Below are 13,087 nucleotides of genomic sequence, written 5' to 3'. Positions count from 1 at the left end.
TAGATCACTTAAGGAACCACCATTAGTAACGAATTATTTTAACAAACTATCCCCAGTAACCTTTCGATCAACTGGTCCCCGGTTGCAAGTGTGACTCCTGTCTCAAGATATGCAACGGTAGCTCAAATTGCACCATGTGTACAACAAAATGCAGAAGTTCCTAATGACATTACTAATCTGAGGACTTGTGCTTGAGCACCCTGTTGCAGCATTAAGCTATCCAGACGCCCAATGCTTAGGTAGAGATTACACTTTAGTTTTAGTGGAAAAGATTCTGAATTGTGATGTTGCAATTTGTGATAAAGACCTCACAGGCATCTTGGAGCCTGGGTACCGATCTGTTGACTTCCCTGCATGTGAAGGCGCACAATGTAGAGGTTTTATTTTTTATAATGGGAAATGACGTAGAATGGGTGTAGGCCACACCACCTACTTACTGACGTGTTCTGGGCTGGTTAATGCTGACATCAGGATATATTCACTGAAGCAGAGGTTGGCAGGAGGCTTGTGGTACCAACTACCTCGGCTGACCATGCATTATATAGGACCATCCATGACAAATTCTTCTGCTGAATTGGCCCTGGAAGCACATTGCTGAATCAGATTTCAAATCACTAATTCAAATACATGTTTTTTACAGAAGCAGAGGCTTCATAATGTAAAGTCAAGTTGGAGAACTGAAACTGCAACTCTCCTGCCAACTCCATTGTAGCGAATAAACTCCAAAGAATGCATTTCATATCATACTGCTCTTAATTGTCTTTGTTCTGTATTATTTTCTAGCATTTCAGCAGGAAATCATCGAATTTTTCAGAACCATTAAGTTGATTAATTTTAAAATACATGCATATCACTTTATTCTGTTGTTGCAGATGTTTTTCTTGTTGAATGTTTACCATCTGTGTGATTTAGTGATCCAAATTAACTTGTTGCCTTTAGCTCCTTGCACCGCATTCCTGTTTATATTGTGCTTTGTATTCCATCACAGAGCCCTTTTACCAAAGCTGATCATTGTCAAACTGATAAAGAAAATTATAGTAATTGATGAGAACGACCAATAATTGGTGGTGTCTTTTTGTTTTTTTTGTTCCTTTTGATGCAAAATGTTAATGAATTGATGTGTATGTTAGTTATATGTACTGCATTTCTTTCCAAAAGATTTTTGTGATCCTTACAATGATGTATTTATGATGAGTGCTCATTGGGGTCCAGATAAATTAATATAGAGCATTCTACGATCAACACCTACATTACAAAGGCACTTTGTATATACAGATTGGAAGTTCTCTGGTCTAACGGATGAGTTCATATATAAGGCTGGTTTTCCAGATGATTGGAGGAAACTAAACAAAGAGAAAGAAGTAACAAGAAACTTTTTTTGTTTTAGCATCCAAGTGTGATGGAATGCAAGTCATGGGAGCATTTGTGAAGATATCCCTAGGATTGACATCAGGTGGCCACACACAATAAAAGTTAAGACAGACTGCCTGTGCCAGTCCCCATAGAATATTATGGAAAAAGTAGGCACTTCTCCCCATAGCTTATGATTGGTCGTCCTTCCCTGTAGCATATGTTGAGGATAAAAGGCTGTGTTTATTTTCCCTGATAAAGAGTTCATCTTGTTCCCCTTAACCGTGTTTTTGTGGGATACCAAGCTTCACAAAGGGCTATATTGCTATTATACAGCAGCAGGGCTTCCCCAGGTAAAGGGATAGCCAGTGATGATTGGCAGGGTTTAACCATTGAAACCCTGGTTCCTGTCAACCCAAGCTCCCACTACCCCAAAGCGCTGAATGTGAATCCAATAGAATACCGAGTCCGTATTTTAATAATCCTCTTATTGGCTAAACGCTGTATCCCAATTTAGAATACTGACTTGGGTATTGAGGCTAAATATATGTATGCATAGACTTTATATCTATAAGAAAAACAGGACAAAAGTTTTTGACATCATGCCCAATGGACACTTGTTGGTTTATTATACTTAAGTAAGCAATAATCTATGACTAATGCCCCCATTAACCCACAAGTTAAATCAAATGGGAAATCCCAGAATCGAAGCATTTATCAAAAAATCTCCCTGCATCGTTTGATAAGAGATTAAACTTTGAGTGATGGATTTGGTTTATGCTGCACTTTTTTTGCTCTTCTTTGGACTCTTGTGTTCTTCAGCCCGGCGAACACTTCCATATGTTTTTCCCAGTTGTTCTTGTTACTGAATCCAATGACACAGCAGGCGAGGCGCTTGCCAGCGTTTCCGTTTTCCAAACTAGCCTGGTTGTTGCCCTTGCCAAGGTCGTCTGCCTGCATATGCACAACAATGGATCTGCCAATAACGGAATATGGACCAAACATCGTAGCTTCAAGATCTGCAAGATGTTTTTGGATCTTTCCTTCTTTCACTCGGAAATTTCCAAAATCCCCAGGATGACTTGGATGGTTTACTGAAAATGGGTTGTAATGTCCACCAGCAGAGTCACAACCATTGCTGAGGTCCCCAAAGTTGTGGATGTGAATAGCCCTGACAGACTGATTGTTATCCGCAGGAAATCCTTCGATTGTGAAGATTGCTTCTAGTTTTCCATCTGGGTAGGCTTGTTTGAATAAGACCTGACCTGATACCTTTATATCTGTGTCTTCCAGTTTGGTGCTGGGGTTAAGATTACATGTAGCGTATGAACTCCCGTCGGCACTTGTCAGGAGGGGGTTTGCATGAAGCAGCATGCTCCAGAGGTCATTCACTTTCTGCTGGATATCTATCATTGGGTCTTCTTCGTGTGTTCTCCCCACGTCTGCTCTGATGAAGCTGACGGACACAGCAAGGATAACGGCCAAGTAAACTTTGGAGTACATGGTCAAAATGATCTCTGTAAAACAAGACATAAGTGCGAATTGTAGTAATGTTCCATTGTTTATAATCCTGTGGAACTGTAATGTTTAAGCCAATAAAATATTTATACCAACCACAAGAAGTGAAAATGACATTTGCAGTCAAATGAGGAATTATATATCTCTGACTTAGTCTGGATTAACAGATAGGGATACATAGAAACTTTGTTCAACCTGTGTAACTATATGTAATATTGCCATTCTAGACTGCCCTGGTTACTCTGCCCCCTTGATATACTGTTAGGTCGGTGGTCCGGAGCCTGCGTTTCCTCTTTAGACATATTTTATCTTAGACATATCTTGTCTAGAACTACAAGTAAAAGGAAAAAGGCAGTGGCCCAAATCTTTAAAACCAAAGCAGCGTGCATGTTCCCTTCTTGCCAGCTCTTTACTGCGTAGTAGCCCTTTGGATACTTGGTGTTCAGCTGTAAAAGCTGAAGAACGGAGGGTAAACCCAAAAAACAACATCACATGGAGGTTTCAAAGCATACAGCGTTCACGGATGTAGTTTTACATATCCTTGTGTAGATCTCTTTAATTGTCACTGTTTAAAGGGGAACACTCACTTTTCTCAGATTAAAAATACATTTTTCAAAAATATTTAGCACTTTTCTTTAAAATCAGTTAAAGTTTTTGCAGAATAGAATGTTTTCAGACACATTAGTCATTTGTATGCGTTCTTGGTCTGTTATTTTAGCTTGCTCTACTACTCAAAGATTAAGAGCTGACTTTAATATACATCCTTCTTTAATAGGGTTGTCCCTTTTAAAAGGAACTGCGTTAACGTGACGAGGTCTCTGGAGTCTACATGCTTACTGTATACTTTATTATAATGTCTACTTTAATGTATAATAAGAACAAGAACATTCAGCAACATCCGTATATATGCAAGAAGGACCCACATGACACAGTGTGTTGCTCAACACAGCTAAAGTTGGCATTGCCAAGCATAACATCCACTGGCAAGCTGGGGAGGGAGTTATTCTGCAAATAGAGCAATGGGCAGGAACAGTAGTTTTGGTTGCCATGGTGACTGCGCAATTTTATCTCCTTGCACCAAAACTGGAACCACATACTCCCCCAGGGTGCTTGTAATTAAGCAGAAAATTTCAAAAAACAAAAAACGCTACTATGCCATAACTCGCTACTTTGCCATAACTCGCAGGGATTCCATCGCCATCCATACAATCATTTATGGGAGACGATTTTCCTTGTCACTGCTGTGTTTAATCCCTCGAGGATAATAAAGCTCTACATTAACGTGAAGTGGAAGGTCCAGAATTACGGTTTAAACAGTGCCCCTGTAAACCTTTCCCACTTTGTAGATAAATGAGAATTTTTAACAATAGATCAAGATAACCAGTGATGGACAAACTCCAGCTGCTGTGAACTGTAGTTACTACGCGCATGCTAGGAGTAGTAGTCCACAGCGTTTGGCGAGCCAACCCTTGACTGATGGCCACCAGTATCTTATACATCCTATCTGATCCAAACATACGGTAATAACAAATATTACAAAAGATATAAAAAGGGGAGCATCCCCTAACAAGCATAGACATGCAGGCTGCGTGCTTAGGTTTTATGGTGTGATGGAATCCCTAATATTTATGTTTTGGATGGTATTCCGGCACTGCATGCGTACGTACATTATGGGTACGACTCCTGAACACCTATTAAATTGTTGATGATTGAACAATAAGTTAATTGTCCTACTTGGCACCAACAAAATCCATCTGCATCTGATGAGAATATGTGTGGTGATTCTCCGCGTAGCCGTCTTACCTGTTTGTATGCCGTGGTCCCGTGTGCCTGGAGAGCGGGTATAGTAGAGTAATGCACGGGGTATCGGGCGCTTGTGTTTTTTAACAAGGTTAGGTAACTCTATCCTATGGGAGGGGCTCTAGAGAATGACTGGAGCAAAAAGAGAAAACCTGGACAAGTTACAAAACACACATTCCAGTGGATTTTTTTTTCCAGCTACGTTCAGCAAAAAGTCTGATCCACAACAGTAATGTCAGGAGTGTTTACTGGGGAAAACATACTTTGCTGATCATCACAGAGACAATTATATGAACCGCGTAATGTTTTTTGGTAAATAACTACCGAGATGGTGTAAAACTTTATGAGAATTGCATGAAACAAATAGTAGTGCAGTCTCTGGTTTCATTTGGCAAGGTCTCAGCAGGTTATGATACCCCCCTAGGCTGCCCCTTTTTTCTCCCCTGATGCCCCTCTTATCTAGGAGCTACAGCCCTAAAAGTAACAAAAATTAATAAAAAATGTGTGTTGGAAAATAAAACAGTACGCATTTTCAAATGAGGATGTCATCAAACAACATGGAAAGCATGACAGGCGTAATGTCAATATGGCCACTAAATCATATTCAAATAAAGAGGCACGTGGATAAAAACATAAAATCATTTTGTACACCGTGACCATTTATTTTAGGTTTAATAAAATATATGAAGCAATTTACCAAGCTTGTTAGCTTAAATTTGCTAACCGATGCAATCTTGATGACTGCCTGGGGTCCCTGAGACTGCCGGCATAACAGTCCCTACACGTTAGACACACTTCTTACCACTCGCTAGGGATCCAGCCCACGGGGAGTCCAGCACCTAGGGACTAGTGCTATTTCCCCGAATTAACCAAACCTCAGACAGCAAAGTTCCACATTGATGCCGACCACACAGACCCGCCGGCCACCGGCCAGGCTGGACACAGAAAAAAAAGGAGAGGGGGCAAATCGCTGTGATTACTATTAAGTCACCCCTTTTATAACCTCTTATGATTCTGATATGCCCACCCCCTTTCTGTGCCAAATTTCTTTTGGCTTGAAGCCTTGGCACTGTGTAAATGAATGATATGTCATGCCAATCAAGCAGACCCTTTAATTAATGCTAAAAAGTAATTCTATGTGTCATTTAGATACTTTCATTGAAGCCTGCTTACTAAGCCAATAACTAATAACCAGATATATATATTTAATGATCATTCCATGCACCGTCACCATAAAAAAAAAAATTCTTGGCTCCAAAATGGCAACCTGATTTCTCACTGGATCAAGGAGCTATAACTAATCTCGTCCTTACTACTGCTTTAACACAGGTGGCTTAACTAAATAAGAGCATGTTACAGGTGCTATAATGTCAGATGGCCATTGTCACACCAACTTGTGTACTGCATACATGGACTTGCTACCTGGTAGAGATGGTATGGCCAATTTCAGTATGAGAGGGGTTAATTTGATTGTACCGGCATGTGGTGCCAAAAGGTCTAGTGAGATAAATTTGTCCTTTGAAGCTCGGAATCCAACCGGGGCCTTCTAAGGGTTGTTAGGTCCTGCAGTGGAGCTGCCGTTTTGTCTAGGTTCAAATGTAGACGACCATATGCCTGTATCCCCTCATAGATACGGGATTCTTTGATATGCTAAGTGACTACTAGCAGTCAGGAAAACCATCTCATATCCAGGTCATATCCAACACATATCAATAATAACTCATAGATTCATTATCATACCTCCTTGTGTGCATACCTAGAACAGGGAAAGCGCACCCTACAAAAAGAGTACAAACATGGCAGCGCAACATAAACGGTTTGGAAGGAATTGTGAGGTCTATGATGTTCAGTCATAAGTAGCAAGTGTGACATATCTATGGACTTCACAATTTACAATAAATTCATAAATGCATGAATTATTGCTGTGGCAAGCACAGGAGGGACGATAAAATGAAAATTAGTTATTTTGACGGATATGTTTCCACCACACAAGGGGGAGGTCACTTATGGTACACCTTCCCTCCGCTTATACCACCTCTGGAAACTCGAGATGAACTGGAAAAGTGTATAAAATTAACGAGAGAAGATGGGTCATTGTGCTTACTAGGGGCCAAGATCTAATTTTGAGTAAGTCGCCATCTTTCCTTGCCGGAGCCCTACGGACAGAAAAACTGTTACTTGACCATTCAGTGAGTAGTTAGGTTTTCTGTAATTTTCTCCTTTTTATTTTTATCTGTTTGGTGTAAATCTGTTTATCATCTTTTTGTGTATGCACTGTGATTTTTTTGTTCATAATAAATATTCCTTTATTAAGTTCTGCCTTTGTCTGGTAAAGACTCACGTTACCTGATTAGACCATTTTATTGGTAATTTTAAATCACGTAATTATTGTGTTAAAATATTCTGTGGGTTTTTAAGTCTGATTCGTTTGGGGTACCAAGACACCCCATTTCTGAATTGTCTTGGTGGTGGCAGCGTTATTTTGATATTTGTTATATCATTATAGTTAATTGCGGGTGGTATTAAGGGTGGATATTTATATTTTATCACTATTTTCGGTCTAGTGCAGACAGATAGTGAATTTTAACCCTTTTTACCACCAGAACCAAATCACGCGCACGCTTGGAGTAGAGTGCGTTCGTGACAGCCATAACCAATGGTCTTCCAAGTTAATATTGATCCAACACAATTTATGAAACCAAATTTGACATGAGTTTGAGATGACTAAGCTCCAGCTTGCCCAGCTACACTGTTACATTATGAATTATCCCACGCAAAAAAAGCAGAATATTTTTATTTTTACGGTAGAGAAACTCGGGGATATCAGCGGGACCACCTACTCACATCCCACAAGAGGGGCTCTGGGTAGCCGGAGCCAGAAAGTTAACAGATATGACTATTACAGCTCTGGCCGTCTCTTTCAGATGTATACTGGACCAAAAAAACTTGAGGTCTTTGTCCCCTGCAGAGTGCCCAAAATAAGGGAGCTATTGATTAGCAATTGGCCACTTCCTTACCCAAAATACCGTATTGGCTCGGATATAGGCCGCCCCCGTATATAGGCCGCACCCTAAAAGTTTGGTGCTTTTTTAAAGAAAAAGTTTTTTTTCTTTAAAAAAGCACCAAAAAACATGCTGCCACTCTGTCCTCCCTCCCCGAGATACGCTGCCACTGTTCTCCCTCCCCGAGATCCGCTGCCGCTGTCCTCCCTCCCCGAGATCCGCTGCCGCTGTCCTCCCTCCCCGAGATCCGCTGCCGCTGTCCTCCCTCCCCGAGATCCGCTGCCGCTGTCCTCCCTCCCCGCGATCCGCTGCCGCTGTCCTCCCTCCCCGCGATCCGCTGCCGCTGTCCTCCCTCCCCGCGATCCGCTGCCGCTGTCCTCCCTCCCCGCGATCCGCTGCCGCTGTCCTCCCTCCCCGCGATCCGCTGCCGCTGTCCTCCTCTGCCCCCCCCTCCTCGACTTACCGGAGCAGACTCCCGGGTGTCTTGCGGGGCCGGCGAGGGACATCTACGCAATACGCGTATGCAACTTCCGGTTCCGGGTGGGCAGAGGTAAAACGCTTAGATAACCTCCCGTGCCGGCACCCCCCCCCCGTGGGAAGTGCTGGCAGGGGAGGCTGTCTGAGCGTATCGGGGAGAAGGATGCAGGTCCCCTGCACTGCTGCGGGGGATCTGTATCTTAACCCCGCTGCCTGCCCGGCGCCCGGGACTGCATGTCCCGGGCGTCGGGCGCTAGAGCCCGAATATAGGCCGCACCCCCACTTTAAAAACTTAAAGTGGGGGAAAAAAGTGCGGCCTATATTCGAGCCAATACGGTATGTCTCTGTCCCTATGAACTGGTATTAAATGCTTCCCTTCACTCCATGAGGCAAGTTGCTACATGTGGAACCTAAAGAATCTCTGGGTGAGGTAGAAAGGCCCCACGTAATTCACATACATACATATCCCAAAAGATATCCCCACTTAAAGGGTGCTACGTTTCAGATAATCGTTGATACTAATTCTTATATGTAACATACTAATTATTGTTATTATTATCTATTATTTATATCGCAGCAGCAATTTACCCAGCACTTCTTACAATACATATATTCAAGGGGTATGACAAGATTACAACTGGCAGACTAAGACAAACCGATACGTTAGAATGAGAGGGCCCGGCTCGCCAGCTTAAAATCATGTTTCTTTCCCCAATTTTCACGCGTGTTAATATTAATAAAAATTGCTTGTTATGTTCTCCCGAGCTATTGGTGAGAGTTGCCATCTTGCCACCGCACCATGTCCTACATGGCTGCCCCGTCCACAAATGTGATAATAGCTTCAACTTCATTGAGGACAAACTGTAGCGTTAGAGGTTCGTGTGTAGCCTCGTATAAGCAACACAAAGGTCACACAAGAAGAATGCTACAACATTACGATTGAAATGGAGGGAATTCTACTGTAATGCTCTCTTCACCTGGGGATTATGGGAAATGTAGTGCTCTGGCTGTGACTTTGGTAAGTTTGAAAAATAATAATAGAGAAATGATAACATGAGATGTTTTATGTGCTGGATCCAATTATGCTTTTATCTTATTTGTAATGGCTTCTACATAAATGTCAGACCAAGTTACCCTGCCTACTTGATCATGGGTGGATGTGCCAAAACGATATCACCGTTGGCCCATTATAGGTATTATCTTACACGAACTGTTACCTTTGATTTATGTAGTGTACAAAAATACACATTAACAATGCTGGGACATTGTATACTTTTTCGCTGAAATGTCAAAGGAGCAAGGAAACATTGAATGGCGCCTTTGTTTTCGAGGTGCGGATCATCATGTTGATGATTTAACACTTTAGTTGCTACTACTGTTAAATGTCCACACTCTTTGCTAAAATCATTCTGTTCATAATTTTAGCTGGGAATGCTTGGTTGTCATGTTGTTGTCTGTGTTACTTTATTGTCATGAGACCTCATTGGAAAGCTACACTCTGGTTTATTAACATAACATCATAGAAAAGCTCAACTAGTGATGTGTGTAAGTGGAACAGCACCGTTGAGGTCCCAGTGACTCTTGAAGCAATGCTACAAGGCATATGCATTACCCATAGCATCGATGTACACTGCCCGGTAGCTCTGGTCCTCAATGGGTTAACTGCATTGCCACCGTCTGGACCTGGTCACCCAGCCTGCCCACTGAGCTTGCTACAGAAGCTGTGCTCTTAAACTTTGTGATCCAAAAGCAAGCTTTACACGCAAAGCACCGTTAAACACACAGGGAAAAGATATATGTCCCGTAATTCAGGGCCACTTGGTATAAAACCCCAGACTCTTCCTGATGAGTCCCCGTTCTGGATAGTACATAGAATTTAATGCTCCTGTGTTGTGGTTCCCTTTATCCAAAACACAATAAGGTTATTAAACGTCACGTTCCTCGTGAGAAGACAGAACCTGATAAACTGTATTCCTATAATTTTGACATTAAATGGGGTGAATGTGTTAGGGTGGCATTAAGCGTGAGCAGTAGGCTATGTATGATCGGAGCCGTGGTCTAGAAAGAGCTGGAGGAATGCAGGCCAGTTTTCCATTATCTCGGTTGGAACCAGAGGCCTCGCCAGTTCCTGTTTTTCAACTAACGCCTGGCTGAGCACCACGGATGAGTGGAATTATAGTCAATTAACAGCTAGAGATTATAACTACGCTAACATTGAAATAGTAGGAATATGTGAACTAATCAGTTCTTTCGAAAATGGCAGAACAGACAATCTCATCATAGTTGTTCACTTCATTTAGTTATAGTTTTGGGTTATATCCCAGCCATTTTTCTTCTGTTTTTCAATTTTATGCCTTTTTTCTGCAACCCACTTTCCAGCAAGTTTCAGAATTACAGTGAAAACTGACCGGAGCATTTGATGGTCACCAGCTCACATGCCTGATCCCAAAGAAAACCCTGAGAAAAACACAGAACAGGCACAAGGGCGCTTTTATTACATAGGAATTAGTGAACTATATCACTGAAAAAGTAAAAGCAGTTACTTTGTAGGAGCGTTACGTATACATTGTGCTAGCCACGGATGGTCCAGATTCTTCAAGCGCAGCCAGTGCAACTTGGGTCAGCGGTGGCGGAGGCTTAGTAAGTGTGAAGGGGTAATAATGCAGAGCAGCGTACAGTCAGGGGTGGCCTGTTCCCATGTCTAGCACTGGGTGTAGCTTCATCTACTAGGCAGTGTCTGGCTCGCCAAAAAAAAAAACATTACTAACACTAACTATGTTGCAACATTTTCAGAAAATCTTGGATGTCTAAAGCCTGGGAGGAATAATGAAACCAGCCGAGAGAGCCAGGAAAGTGTTGAAAATAGGAAATTCCCCCTCGAAATGCCTGGAACACCAGTGGTAGAATGCAGATGTTCCCGGAGCGCGGTCATGTTTCGTGGGCCAAATTTCTTTACAGTGTGTATTTAATAGTGTCTAAAGGATATAATTTATTACAGTATATTAAAAAAAAAGCAAGTGTGTATGCGTAACTGTGATTTTTAAGAAGATTCTAGAATAGGGGTAATCTGGACGTATCGACGGAGCCACGATTCAGTGAACACGTCAGGAACAGACAACTAGGTCCGTCGGTGGCATGGATAGTTTGTAAGTATTGTACCTAGTAGTGCGGACTTAGTGGGGGGTTAAAGGGGAAGAGCAGGAAAACATTTTGCATGGGGGTCCTCAGTCTGTGCTGACATAAAACATCCAATACATGAAGCCATATATTGATGAAAAGAAATCATCATTTTGCTGCTTTCTTGGCAATATGTCTCTTGCACACGGCGTGTTGGATGCCATTTGCATCATCCATATTAACATGCTTATGTTGAGTGTGCGTAGTAATTGTTGCAGTGTTCCCTCTCATGGAGCCCTTCCAGATCTCAAGGACAAGCTTTGCGAGTTACAGTAGATCAACTGGGGCATCTTGTCTCACCTTTTATGTATGTACCGGTAAGAGCAGGGGGGACACCAGGGGACCAAGAGGACGATCTGCCTCCCGATTTTGCAAAAGGGGGACTGCCGTCCCAGACCTAGTTGCACAGACTGGTGGCACTTCACCTTTAAAACGTATTAGCTAAGAGGTGAATTAGGCTCAAAAAGAGTCCCAATGTATAGTGTTACGCAGATCAGCAGAGGATACTGGTGTAGGATAAACACCGCATTAAGGCTTGTGGGCAATGTATGGGTCCGTAGATCGTTGTAATGTTATGTGCAAATTTTACAATCGCATTTGTTTCAGTCTCCTCACTCGCCTTTTGTGCGTTCCCCTGATAATCGTTATGATTATGTGCTGCAATCAAAGCTCCAATCCTGTAAGTGTATAAGTGCGATCAAACGAGATGATCAAGAGGTGGAACCCCCTGATACTCATCACTTAATGTTTACCTGTTGCCTTTCCCTTTGCCGTATTCCCACTGTGTTTTGAATTTACATCTTGTCTTGATGTAATCTCCAAATAGATTCCTTTGATAAACATTCTCTTTAAGCGTCATTCCTTGGTGTCTCTTCCAGATATTATTATTCAAACAATATGGGAACTCTTGCCTTTTATACATCAAATTGGCCTTTGAAGCATTTTTAAGTGTGATTAGCTTATTCATCCCCATTAGCTTCTTGTATTCTATGCTCCCCAGCCACAGGGAACATTGCCATTTTATTTTTTATTATATATATATATATATATATATATAATTTATGCATTTATTTCCAAAAACAAATTATTTGTTAATAATCCGTTTCCAAAAAGGATGAAATATCGAAGGAAAAAAAAAAAAAAAAAAAAAAAAAGATGACGTCCAGTAGTGAATTCCAGCTGTGACTGACGGTGAAAGTTGCTCTCATTGTTGTCTCTCATGTTGCCACGGACTGACAAAAGGGCAACTCCTGGTGGCCGGAGAGAAAAGCGTCAGGATCTGTGTTGCAATAGTTCCGACTCAACAATCTTTTTTCCATGGCTGACTATGAGTGGCTTATTAGTTCACGTTTCTTTAAACTGGGCTACTACATCACTGATATTGACGTTGTTAAATGGGATTTTGTATATTTCTTATATCGCAAATTATTTTCAGGAAAAGCCACGCGCTGGCCCCTAAATACAGCTCTACAGTCCATGTCACATTTGCAGTGGGCTTAATCCCGTAGTCAGAGAGAAAAAGGCAGCTGTATTGTGTTTTCTGTCTCAGAACACAAGGGGATTGTCAAAATGTGAATTATTATTATTTACAAAAAAATATATATACAAAACAGAGGAGCGCACAACATTCAGCTTTCTGGGCTGCTGCTAGTAATAATAACCAGTGAGTACACAAAACTCAGCGCATACTCAGTGACTCCCATTAAAAAAAACATCTAAGGCATAAATATTGGGGATTCTGTCACACTATATGGCCGTATATA

The 13,087-nt window shown here is 41.8% G+C and overlaps 1 protein-coding gene across 1 annotated transcript; it reads right to left on the bottom strand.

The window, feature by feature from the left end:
- Positions 1-1,941: 1,941 nt before the first annotated feature.
- On the bottom strand, positions 1,942-4,708 carry SOD3 (superoxide dismutase 3). The gene is made up of 2 exons (XM_053458345.1): positions 4,672-4,708; positions 1,942-2,867 (listed from the first exon to the last, which is right to left on the bottom strand). The coding sequence occupies exon 2, from the start codon at positions 2,851-2,853 to the stop codon at positions 2,101-2,103; it is 753 nt and encodes a 250-aa protein (XP_053314320.1). The 5' UTR covers positions 2,854-2,867; positions 4,672-4,708; the 3' UTR covers positions 1,942-2,100.
- Between the last annotated feature and the right edge of the window lie 8,379 nt (positions 4,709-13,087).

This window comes from Spea bombifrons, chromosome 1 (genome assembly GCF_027358695.1).
Source record: "Spea bombifrons isolate aSpeBom1 chromosome 1, aSpeBom1.2.pri, whole genome shotgun sequence".
NCBI classification, from domain to species: Eukaryota; Metazoa; Chordata; class Amphibia; order Anura; family Pelobatidae; genus Spea; species Spea bombifrons.
Note: the sequence above shows the minus strand (reverse complement) of the source record. Positions and strands in the feature narration are given on the sequence as shown.

Excerpts from the sequence above, each read along its gene's own strand:
- SOD3 (XM_053458345.1), bottom strand. The coding sequence starts at position 2,853 with ATGTACTCCAAAGTTTACTTGGCCGTTATCCTTGCTGTGTCCGTCAGC.